This window comes from Nannospalax galili, unplaced genomic scaffold (genome assembly GCF_000622305.1).
Source record: "Nannospalax galili isolate Female #2095 unplaced genomic scaffold, S.galili_v1.0 scaffold113, whole genome shotgun sequence".
NCBI classification, from domain to species: domain Eukaryota; kingdom Metazoa; phylum Chordata; class Mammalia; order Rodentia; family Spalacidae; genus Nannospalax; species Nannospalax galili.
In genome coordinates this window covers 3,618,681-3,631,538 of record NW_008335444.1, presented here as the reverse complement: position 1 = coordinate 3,631,538, position 12,858 = coordinate 3,618,681, and the positions used below count along the sequence as shown (strand labels likewise).

Genomic DNA, 12,858 nt, shown 5'->3' with positions numbered 1-12,858 from the left:
TTTTTTGGTCTTTTTGAGACAGGGTCTCCCTGTAGCCCCAGCTGTCCTGGAACTCAATATGTAGACCAGGCTGGCCTTGAACTCACAGAGATCCGCCTACCTCTGCCTCCCAATGCTGGGATTAAAGGTGTGCATCACCACGCCCAGTGTGAATCAAGTTTTTATAGGTGATTTTAAAGGGAAGTCAGAGTTATAACATCTTTACTTATTTGAAGTTTTCCAAAGACAGAGAGGGAGCTGGATGTGGTGGTACACATCTGTAATCCTATCACTTTTAATACTGAGACAGAAAGATCATGAGTTCAAGGCCAACCTGGGCTATTTAGTGAAACACTGAGAAAGTGAGCGATGGGGGGATAGCAGGAGAGAGAGAGGTCAGGTACATTCATTAGGAACCTTAGGGAGGGGGTTGTTACCCCTAGGGTCTAACATTTTCTACCTTTGGAAATCTAATGAGTGTCTTTTAACTTCTCAACTCAAGAACCTTAGTTTTTTTAAGTAGATTTTTACAAGTCTGTCTAAAATGTTGGTGTTGGATTTTAGAATACATCAATAGGACAATAATCTTGGGGAATATACATAGTTAGCTGTCTTTGATAACCATAACATAGTATCATATTATAGTGATACTTATTCATTATTGCCTTGTAGTTTTGGGTTTGGCTGCTTTTGTTTCTTGTTCTAGATGTATTTATTTCCCACCCTATACTTTTTTTTTTTTTTTTCTTTTTTGTTTTGTGTTTGGTTGTTTTTTTTTTTTTTTTTATATTTTTTTTTTTTCCCCCCCTTTTTTTTTTTTTTTTTTCTTTTTTTTTGGTCTTTTTGAGACAGGGTCTCCCTGTAGCCCCAGCTGTCCTGGAACCCACTATGTAGACCAGGCTGGCCTTGAACTCACAGAGATCTGCCTGCCTCTGCCTCCCAAGTGCTGGGATTAAAGGCGTGTGCCACCACGTCTGGCCCCCTACCCTATACTTTTATTCTACCTCCTTCTTTAGTAGTATTATACTTCCAGTTCCCTGTAAACTGGATCAGAAAACTGATCATATTTTAAAGGATAATCATTATACTCAAATGTTATATTCTAGGATAAAGTTACTTCCTGAGGATCTGAATGAACGCTTTCAAACCTTTCCATTTACTTCTGGTTTTGACAGTACTTAGGCTAGCAGAAAATACAATTTCCTATCTCCCAGAAATGTGCTATATTTATTAGCTGCAGAGGACCAGGAGCTCGGGACCAGCATGTTAATTGTAACAAGATCCCCATTCCAGGTAGCTCTAGGCTGTCTTGATTGTAGATATGCTGGGAGAGCTATTATAAAGTGAAGGCATTGAGATAGTTTTATATAGTTTTTTATTGTCCGTTTTTCTAATTTGTGAATTAATCAAATTTCTAATTTCAATCTCTATAATTGCTATTATTTCACCAATTTATAGCTCTCTAGATGTTTGAAAAATTTATTACTATCAAGAAATATATGAGGAAGATTAGGGGTTAGGGGCTGAGAGATGTCAGCAGTTAAGAGCACTGGCTGCTCTTGCAGTGGACCCAGGTTTGATTCCCAGCACCCACGCGGCGACTAACAGCTATCTGTAACTCCAGTTCCAGGGAATCTGTCACCCACTTCTGGCCTCCACAGGTATTACATAACACTGGTGCACTTACATTCATGTAGACAAAACACTCATAAAATAAAATATAAAAATAAAATAAAATTTTTTTAAAAATTAAAAAGGAGATTAAATGTGTAGGTACATGGGATATTTGAATTTTCTTGTTACCTATATTAAGGGTAAAGAGCTGGTAAACATGGACTCAAGCTGTTGAGTTCCACATAATTGGAATTGTGTCTTCACTAGGTATATAGAAATGAGAATAATCTACTTTGAAATCACTAGCCAGTGAATCTACGATATGCCTGCATTAATGCATCTGTTTGAGTGTATTGTTTTTGAAAACTAGGCTTAAGCTGGCTGTTTTCTGTTGACACAGGCTTAGTGGAGAAATCAAGCACCATTTACTCAAATTCTGCAGAATCATTTCTTCCTGGAATTTGCAAAGAATTGATTGGTTCATCAATAGATTTTCTTGGACAGAGTTATGATGAAGAAAAGACTATAGCAGATAGCCTGATAAGTAATCTTCTTAAAATTTACAACGGGCTGTTTGCCATTTCGAAAGCTCATGAAGAACAAGATGAAGAAAGTCAAGATAACCGTAAGCAATCTCACTGCTTTCACTACTCCTATAATGATTATTGTCTGCATTATACTGTTTGAAGTAATTTTTTGGCACATCTGGCAGTCTATGTTAAGATGTCTTAATGGTAACCATGTGTGTGGTTTTTTTTTTTTTTTTGGTCTTTTTGAGACAGGGTCTCCCTATATTCCCAGCTGTCCTGGAACCACTGTGTAGACCAGGCTGGCCTTGAACTCACAGAGATCCGCCTGCCTCTGTCTCCCGAATGCTGGGATTAAAGGCATGCGCCACCACGCCCGGCTATGTGTGTGTTTTTTTATTTGAGATTATTTCTTAACCGCTGAGCCATCTCTCCAGCCCCTGAGGTTATTTCTTCCAATGCATTTCCTCCTTTTTCCCAGTGTTCTCTTCTGACCGAGCAGCACAGGTACTTACCATCCAGACTGCTTGTGCTTTTGAGCAGCTTGTGGTTTTGCTTAAACACTGGCTGGATGATGTTCCTTCTGGTACCAACACAGCAAGGCTTGAAGATGAATCAAGACAAGAGGTTAAAAAACTGGGAGGCTACTTACAGTTATTTTTGCAGGTAAATTTATTTCTTATTTTTGAAAAATTAATTTGTTTTGCAAGTATTATTGGCTTTCCCCTACCTATATCTTCCTCAAAATTAGATCTGTAAGGATTTTTAGAAGCTTTCTGTTTTGAAGTCCTCAGACTGTGGATGTAGTTGGTTTATTGAGTGAAGACTTGCATGTTCTCTGTATACCAGTGGTTCTAAGTGATTTATAAATATTGACCCTTTTAATCCTTATAACAACTCCCAAATGGGCGCTGCTTTCCAGGTGAGGAAGTAGCAGCTCAGGGTAATGAGTGTCTCACTCAATGTTCTTCAACTCATAGGTGATAGAGGTGAATTTGAACACATGCATTCTTGGACCTTAGGCTCATACTTCTCATTATAAACTCTCAGCCAGCAGTTAAGGTCATTGGGAATAGAGGCAGAGTCCTGCCCTGGTTGTGGGTGGGGTTTCAGCTCATGCTTAATTAGTCACAAGCCTGTTGATATAGTGAGTGGCAAGGAAAGTAATTTTGTTTCCTGCTTATCTGATATCCAGTAAGATTAGGTTTGGCTACCAGGAAGAAGCAAGATAAAAGCTTGCTTTCTGTTCCATAAAGTATAGAGGTAGGCATGAGGTTCTGCTACCAGGGGAGGAGGGATCTGGCCCCTTCCTGTTTCCACTCTGCAATGCTGAAGTGTGGTCTTCATTCTTGCATGGTCTACCATGACAGTGCTGCATCTGAGCTGTGTGCAGCAGGGTGGGATACGTGACAAGGAAGGAAAGGGCCTTCCTTTAAAGGGAGGCTCCACAAGTCATCATATGATGCAGATGCTGGGCCAGAACTCATCATCTTACCAAACAGCTTTGTGTATCATCAGGAAATGAATTTCTTATTCTAGACACCCATGTGCCAAGTTGAAGATCAAGAGTTCTGTTACTGTGGAAGAGGTGAGGAGCTGCTGTTCGAGAGAGCCTCATTGCCATACCAGAGATCTCGATAGGGATGTCTTGAATATATGAGGGGAAAGATGAGAAACTACCAAGAGAGTTAAGATTTACTTTTTAGATGGATAATTAGACTTTATAATAAAATATTCTAGAATATTTGGTCAAGTTTTATGTGGTAGTGCCCACCAAGAGACTTTCCACATTTAAAAAAAAAAAGTTTTTACATTTATTTGTTGGAGAGGGGCACACACATCATGTGACATGTTTGTGGAAGTCAAGGACAAACTTGGAGTTGGTTTTCTCCTTCTACCATGTAGGTTCTGGGGATCGACTCACGCATTGGTGGCAAGCACCTTTACCCACCAAGCCGTTTCACAGGCCCTGACTTGTGCGTGTGTGTGTGTGTGTGTGTGTGTGTGTGTGTGTGTGTAGAATTTTTGTTGTGACAAGTACTTCCTGAGTGGGCTATTTTCTGGCTGAGTTTTAGAAATCTTTAATATTCATTGTGTTCCCCCAGAAGATCTTTCTGGGTCTCCCCAAGCTTGGTTAGGTACCTCTCTACTTGCTTATCTTTTAGCTCTGTACTTTACTTATGCTTTTAATATGTCATACTATTTGATAAGTTTGTGTACTTAAATAACAGTGTGCTCTGAGACGGTATAGGAACTGTGGGTATCCTTTGCCACAAGGCCTTAAAATGTGACAAATGCCTAGCTGGATATTTGTTGAATGAATCTTATTAACACTGAATAAAGGGTCACTTTGGATGTAGGTCATGAGAATATAGAATGAATGTAGGACAGGGATAGACTACAGACAGATGGGGGTGAGCTTCAGATGAAGGAGAAGCTCTGGCAGCATAGAACCCTGGAAATGGAAGGTGGATTGGCCAGAGAGCAAAGCTAGAGAGCCAGAGGCTGAGGGTCTGACTTAGACTCAAACGAGAGAGAGAGGCATTGTAAGGATAGCTGGGGAGGGGGGACGACATGCACCCACAAACCAAAAACTCATTATTGATATTTGAAATTCAGCGTTTTAATCCATAACTAAGTTAATTGGTTTCCTTAGGCAAACTTAACTTTTTGAGGTCCTCCATTTTTTTTAAGCTGGAAAATAAAAGTAATAAAGCCTACCTGTTAGGGTACCTGGTTACCACCTGAAACAGTGTTACAAGAAAGTGCCTATTAGAGTGTCAGATGAGTAATTTCTTTTCATCTCATAATTTTCTAGGAAAAATACTTTGAACCTATAGGTTTTGACATATTTCCTTGAGGAAATGCTTAATACAAGGAATAAGAAATGAAGAAGCCAGGTCGAGCTCAGACTTGTGTTAAGCTGGTGTTAGCCAGAACACTTCTAGTGAAGCGTGGTGTGAGAACCTTACCTTGTAGCGGTATAGTTACCATCTTCCATGAAGCAGGCCAACACAAGTGTTCTGAGAGCCCTGCAGTGGGACAGGAACAGAAGAGAAACTCAGGAGCAGGTTTCTGTGTCTTTGAGATTTGTGCGCTCCGAGTGCCTATGAAATGCCTGTTGTTTAAAGGAGTTTGGCTATTTTTTCTTCTCTACCGCTCCTTTGCTTTCTCCCAAAGGCCAAAGTGACAGCTGTTTCTCTTTGTGGTGTTTACTTATAAGTTCTGTCTCATGTTTAGTTAATTTCAGACTTGCTTTATGTCTTAGTGTATGAAGTCTTTGAGGTTAGAAGAAGCTGTGTTTTGTTTATAAATCTTTAATAGCTTCAGGACTGCATGTTTTCTGGTACTCACAGACATCTATGAAGAATAGCCAGGTTATGAATGCAGTATTAATTTTCTTGTTTATCTTATTACTGTTATTTTTAACACTAGGGCTTAAATTGAGACCCTCATGCAAGCTAAGCACGTGCTCTGCCCCTGAACTTAACCCCCTTTTCATGTTGTCTTTGCTTTGTCAGCCGTTAAAATCTCATAAATCTAATACACTGGTCCATTTTCATCTTCTAGGGATGCTGTTCAGATATTTCATCAATGATAAAGGAAGCTCAAAAGAAAGTCATCCAAATTATACAACAAGCAGCCCAGTATGTGGGACAGTTAGCAGTTCTGAAAGGAAGCAAACTCTGTTTTCTGGAAAACAGCAACAAGATGGCCAGTGCCCAGGTAGGGCACTGAGGTGAAAGACTTCATCTGAGGGAACATTAGAGACTTCCGATAACAGTATCATGTCACAACGCAGATTCATTTTATTTTTCCATATAATTTTTAATATTTTGTCAATAAGACTTAAAATTTTTGTGATCAAAATTAAAGTAGGGTTAGAATGTAGCTTGTTGGTAGAGTGTTTGCCTAGTCTGCATAAAGCCCTGGGTTTAATCCCAGCACTGCTTATAACGATGTGGTGGTACATACCTGTAATCTCAGCACTTAGGAGGTAAAGACAGGAGGATCAAGAGTTCAAGGTCATTCTTGGCTATAAGTTCCAGATCAGCCTGGGCTACATGAGACCATGTCCCAAAATACAATAATGACAAAAAAATTGTTTAAAATAACTACAAATGTTTAGAGTCCTTTTGAGATGGGGGTGGGTACATACCTGTAATCTTAGCACTTGGGCAGTTGAGGATCATGAGTTTGAGGCCAGCCTGGGCTAATAATAAGATCCAATCTCAAAAACCAAAGGAAAGAAAATAACTCCTTTTGCTCCTTGGTTTGATGATTGCTATCAACTGTGACAGTGTCCCCCTAGTCGACACATGAAAAAACAGTAATTTTAGGATATTTGTTTTTGCCTACTTTATTTATGCTATAAACAATACTATATTAGAAGGCATTGTATTCTAGCAAAATAATGTGCTGCCCAAAATGATAAACGTTCTTCCAACATGCTATATGTGGCATACCAAATTATGCTTTTGTTCATTTTATTTCCTAATAGACTGGGTTTTTGTTTTTGTTTCGAGACAGGATCTCACTATGGAGCTCTGGCTGGCCTGGAACTTGCTATGTAGACCTTGCTGGGCTTCAACTCATAGATTCACCTGCCTCTGACTCCTGAGTGTTGGAATTAAAGGCATGCACCACCACCACATCTGGCCGAGTTCTTATGCTAGTGTTAGTTGAACTTGTTAGGGTCTGACCTACTGCTGCCCCTTTATAGCATAGTAAGAAGAGTCCTCTGTCCAAATACAGGAACTAAGTTATTGAGCACCCTGACCATTCACAGACAGGACAAACAGACTCCCTGCATCTATGACCTAAGCCCCGATTGCAGCAAGAGCTGTCTTCAGCACTACCCGTTTCCCCTTTGATAATTTTAGAAGAGAAGAGACCCCTTATCCCATGACCCAGACCCTGGTCGGTGTAAGGGGCAGTTTCAACAGAACCTGCCTCCCCCTGCAGCCTGCAACCCTTCTGCTTGGTTTAAACTTTTTAACCTTCCGCATTCCCAGCCCCCTATAAAACCCCTAGCCAGCAACCTGAAGGGCAGCAGATTCCTCTTTTCCTGAAGAGGGCTGCTCCCGGTGACTTCTAGAAATAAATCTCTGCTTTGATTTCTGTGTGGAGTCCTCCTGAGTGGCTTTTCTCTCCTGAATTTTACCTATCAGAACTTAATAAACTTGGGATATATTTAAACACCTAAATAAGCAGGACTTATAACTTACTTACTTTAAAATATATAAAGCCAGGCCAGCAAGATGGCAGGTAAAGGTGCTTGCTATCAAAGCCCTATGACCTCAGTGCCGGGATCCCATGGACCCACATGGTGGAACCAACTCCTGAAGGTCCTTTGACCTTTGCATGTGCTCCATGACACATGTGCCTGTACGCAAACATACACCACAAATAAAGTAATAAAAATTTAAAAGCAAATATGCCAGTTAATGCTTGAAACTTTCTAGCAGGAGTTCATGGCTGCTCTTTGTGAAGGTGTGACCACAGGCATGAAGATTCTGTTAGATTCTGGATCAGAAAAAGCAAAAGAACTTCAGCAAGAACTCTTAAGGCAGTGTGCACAAAATGAGGTAAAATGAGTAAAAGATTGTTCTCCGTACTACTAAACAATTACACACTTGATCTAAAAAGTTTAATTTCATAATGTATATTATCTAAAATGAAATACTTTAAAATATTTTTAAAAGTAGTATAATACAGTAAAATAGATGTTGACATATTGCTTATTTATATATTTTAGTTTGTGTTGAATTTTTATTGAAGAAGCAGATGTTATGATGTCACTGTGATGCTTCTAAGCTGAGTGGAGGGTGGTAGCGACACTTAGTGTTCACTCTTTGGATGTCTTTTTCTTCCTTTCTCTTAGGTCTCTGATACCTAAGAATAGAAGCCAACACTTACTGATCCATTCATCTTGAACTAAATATTTTTCTAGGAACAGTCACATCAATATTTCATACGAAGATATAGAGCTGGTGATTTCAGTACTTCTAAGATATGCTTCTGCCTGTCTAACTGACTGACATTGATGTATGAGCTCAGAACACTGGTGCAGGTGGTATAGGAGGAAAGGCCTGTGTTTTTACACTAGACGACCTGTGTTTGAAGCCTGGCTCCATCACTTTCCTCTTGGTGTTTAGCAAGTCACTCAGTGCTCTGACCGTTTCTTCATCTGATATATATAAATAAAGCCTGTGTTACAGGCTGTGAGCTCGCTCTTTGCTGAGTGATTCCTGTAACAGTCACTAGATGATGCTTTATATATAATGATGGCGAACCTCATTTTTCAAGATGAGAATCACTATTATTCCATGAACTTCAGTGAGTTGGAGTATTTTGCCCAGTTATTCACCCATAAAATCCTGAGCAACAGTTTTCTGTTCTTTGACTTCAGAAGTCAGCATACTATGTGCAGAAGTATTGAAGTTCATTGTTCATGCATTAGCTGTCTTTATTGAATGTTATTGGTAAAGCAAGCATTAGGAAGATATAAAAATTCAAATATTAGGGCTGGAGAGATGCCTTAGTGGTTAAGAACACTGGCTGTTGCAGAAGACCTGGGTTCAAATCCCAGCACCCACATGGCAGCTAACAACTGTCTGTAATGCCAGTTCCAGGGGATCTGACACCCTCTTCTGTCCTCCTTGGGCATTGCATGACACGGGTGCACTTATATGCATCCATACATGCATACGCATAAAATAAAAATTCAAATATTATGACATTGAACTGAGAGACTAGACTGTTCCAGAATATTGTAACAACTCGTTAAGACAATTAATTCCTGGCCACTATTAATGTAGAAAGTAGATCCTGTGGACAGTGATATCTTCTACTCCTCTGAATAGTTTATAAATGGCAAGAGTGTAAATAAGCTAGGGCTTTTTTCTTTTTAGGAGAACCTTGGCATTAATGTATTTCTAGCTCAACTGAAGTGAAATGCCCTGGGAGAAAGGCATGAACCTTAAGCTGTATGCTTCCCACATAGCCTTTAAAAAATGGAAAAGCAAAAAATATATTTACTCATTCTTTGAAATTTTCATACATGCATACAATATATTGTAAGCATATCTGCCCCTCACTCACCCTCTACCTCCCCCAGGAGCCTCCAATCACATATCCCTCCCAACTTTATGTCCTCTTTTTATTTTTTTTTTTTTTTTTAAATAACTCACTGAGTCCAATTTATGTTCCTATATACTCGTGGGTGTGGGACCATCCACTGGAGCACCAGGAGCCACACCCTTAAAGAAAACTGAGTCTTTCTACCCCAGAATCCATCAACTGTCACTATCTCCTCAGCTAAGGAAGGGTAGGGGGCTTTTGAAACTCCTCCCATGCTGGAGTGTTAGCTGACTTGAATTTGTGCGGCAGCCAAAGCTGCTGTGAGTTCATGAGTACAGCACTTCTGTCATATCCACCAGACACTGCTCCGCTCCAGTCCTCCCTGACCTCTGACTCTTACAGTCTTTCTGTCCCCTCTTCTGAGATGGTCTTTGAGCCTCGGGTTAGGAGAGGGGTGGCATGTGATATAGATGTCTCATTTATGGCTGAGCACTTCACAAACACTTATACTCTGCACATGTAGTTTTGAGTAATGCACCTGTGCCTTTGTTATTCGATCTTTAAAATGGTGCTTGTTTTAGCTACGAGGAAAGGATTTATTTTATCTTACATCTCCTGGGTCCCAGTTCATCACTGAGGGAAGTCAGGGCAGGAACCTGGAGGTAGGAGCTAAAGCACAGACCACAGAGTAATGCTCATTACTGGCTTACTCCCCTGGCCTGTGCTCAGCCTGCTTTCTTATACAACCCAGGACCACCTGCTCAAGGGAGGCACCACCTGCAGTGGGCTGGGACTCCCTATATCAATCAGCAACCAAGACACTGCCTTACAAACATGCCCACAGGCCAATCTGATAGAGGAAATTCCCCAGTTGACACAGGTGTATCAACCTGATCACTGAAGCTTTATTCCATTATAAAAGAAATGGTACCTGGAAAATGCTAATTTGCACTTCCTGCTTGTACATGTTGCAGTCCCTCTTTCACTTGTGTATTTTTTATTTGTTTTAAAATGTGAACAAAACAGAAGTTCTTATTGTCACCAAATCAAAGTCTTTGGGTCTTGTGCAATTTCAGTAGTCAGTGAAGCTGATTCAGATTCTGTAGTGTGCCTTTGAAGAGAGGGATGTATTGGACTGTGTGGTCACATTCAATCTATTGTTGTCATCTCAAGATTGGGTTTACCCCAGGAGCAGTGCTGTTCATCACTAAAATGTTTTATCTATTGCTGGAATTCTGTCAGCAAAATTTCTGCTGGTAGTAGTCAGCATGTAGAATAAGATAGTGACAGGTGGATGTTGGGTCCGAGGTTCGGGGATGATTGGAGACCACCAACCAAAATTTGAAATTTAGAAGATTTTATTGAAAAGCATTCCAATTCTTGAACAACCAGTAGGGCACAGACTCCAGGAGCCAATGAATGGAGTCTGGCCCCGACCAACAATGGGGTGGGGGCGGTGATTGGGTACTCTTGAAAAAGCCCATGCAAACTAGGCTACCTTTGAATTGATTGGATAACTCTGAATTCCTGTGTGTGTGTGGGGGGGGTGGTTCATTGGTTATAGTCATGGTCAGATGCTTGGAATGTCTAAATTTTTCCTTTTATGGTAGGGTGCCCCTATCGGCCTCTGGATGTCCTTTTATGGTCAGGAATTTCGGTTGGTTTCAGCAGGGCATGTCCGGGCTTGCCTAATCTTAGCCCGCAGTATGGGGCAAAGGAGACTTACAGTTTCTAGGAACAGAGATTTAAGGCTGACAAGATGGAGGCTGCTAAAAAAATGGAGCCAGTGTGACCTGGATCCTTCAGTGGAGATGCAATGAGTGAGAATGTGCTAAGTGTTAAAGCAGCAGATAATATCTTTATGGTTGTTTTGAGGAAATAAATGAAAAGGGGTTCTTCATGAAGAACTCTGCTCTGTTCTGTTTTCTTTCTAGTCTGTCAATGCTGTGGTTTGTTTCATGGTGGGATTTTAGCTCATTGCATTCTTTTTTTTTTTTAATTATTTAATAACCACATACTTAGAAGAAGCATTTCATTACAACAGCATTGACATATTCAATAACAATTTCCAGAGTTAAGATGCATCTCTTTCAAAATTGGCTGTAGATTTTTAGATTTATAGTTATTACAGTTATACAATATTGTACTCAGTATAAACCTTATAAGACATAAAATTAAATGAAGTTTTAACCTTTAAAAAAGATCTCCATTTCATTATTAAAATACAGTTTCATACAGAAAAATTAATTTTTAATGCAATTGACATTAAGATATTTGCACATGCATTTCTAATCTCTATGTATCTGATTACTAGTCACAGTCGGATACTTTCTGAGCTCCTTGGCATCTGACCATGGATATGAAGTCGTCGGGTAGATTTCAATGGTAATGTTTTTCACATCTACTAATTATTAAGGAGCACATTTTTCTGCTTCGAAGAATTATTTTTTAATAATTTTTTTTTAATTTTTAATAACTATATGATTAGAAGAAGCATTTCACTACAGCTTTAACATTCAGTAACACACTCCAGAGCAAGAGTACATCTCTTTCACAAGTAGCTGCAAGTTTCTAGGTTCACAGTTGAATTAATACAGTTATACAATATTGAACGCAGTATAAGCCCTGTAAGACATAAAATTGAGTTTTTCCTTTAAGATTTTTTTCTTTTTTTTAATATATTTTATTTATTGTTTTTATGTGTATGAGCGTATTGCCTGCATGTATGTGAGTGCACCCGAGTCATGCAATGCCACAGAGGTCAGAAGAGGGCTTCGGAGTCCCTGGAACTGGAGTTAAGGGTGGTTTGTAGCTGCCATGTGGGTGCTTGGAATTGAACCCAGGTCCTCTGGAAGAGCAGTGAGTGCTCTTAATTACTGAGCCATCTCTCCAGCCCTATGAGTTTTTAACCTTTAAAAAAGATCTCCATTTCATTTTAGAATATATTGTTCTTTTCAGAAAGACTCATTGTTTTTGCTACTAACACTGAGATGTTGGTGCATGCATCTCTTAATCTGTATGTGTCTGATTATTACTAGTCATAGCATTTGCTTTTGGATCCTTGGTGCCTGTGTATGTCTATAAAGTCATCAGGTAAATTTCAATAGTAATGTTTACCATCTTTACTAATTAACATGACGTAAATTTCCATGCTTCCTCCTCAAATATACATTTTTTAAAATTCGTTGATTTTGTGTGTGTGTGTGTGTGTGTATCACACAGGACATCTCAAACCGTCTTATTCAACTATACACCCACTTCCCAGATGGCACCCTCCCATAGCCTCCCTCCCCCCACTAGAGCCCTTATACTCTGATATCCCTGCTACTGTCTGCTGTGTTGTCGGCACCCCAGCTATTCCCCACTACTAGCCCTTCTGGAGAATTTAGTCGGCCTATCTAGAGGTCTTTGTTTTAGAAGGGTCAGCTGTTCCTCATCTAGCAGCAATCGTTGTCAATATTCCTTTCGATAAGATTGGGGTCTGCTGTTCATTTTCCAAATTCTATGCTGGCTTACTATCTGGGAGTCCCTTTGGCCACCCTGGCTAAGAACTCAAAAGAAGGTATCACCTATCTGGCATTGTTCCTTGTTATGTAGCCTTTAGCTATACATATGGACTCTTAAGAAATTATATTGGCCCCTTTAATCTTTGGTT

General features: G+C 39.8%; 1 protein-coding gene across 5 annotated transcripts in view; it reads left to right on the top strand.

The window, feature by feature from the left end:
* Kif14 (kinesin family member 14) overlaps window positions 1-12,858 on the top strand; it is an 81,210-nt gene that overhangs the window by 55,676 nt on the left and 12,676 nt on the right. For 2 of the 5 annotated variants that reach the window (XM_029562152.1, XM_008830265.2), the window contains exons 24-27: window positions 1,994-2,218; window positions 2,602-2,786; window positions 5,691-5,846; window positions 7,586-7,708. In XM_029562152.1, the coding sequence (XP_029418012.1) occupies window positions 1,994-2,218; window positions 2,602-2,786; window positions 5,691-5,846; window positions 7,586-7,708 (689 nt within the window). Of the gene's footprint in view, window positions 1-1,993; window positions 2,219-2,601; window positions 2,787-5,690; window positions 5,847-7,585; window positions 7,709-8,004; window positions 8,343-12,858 lie in introns of those variants that run through there. The other 3 variants (XM_029562155.1, XM_029562153.1, XM_029562154.1) reach the window with 3 other exon arrangements.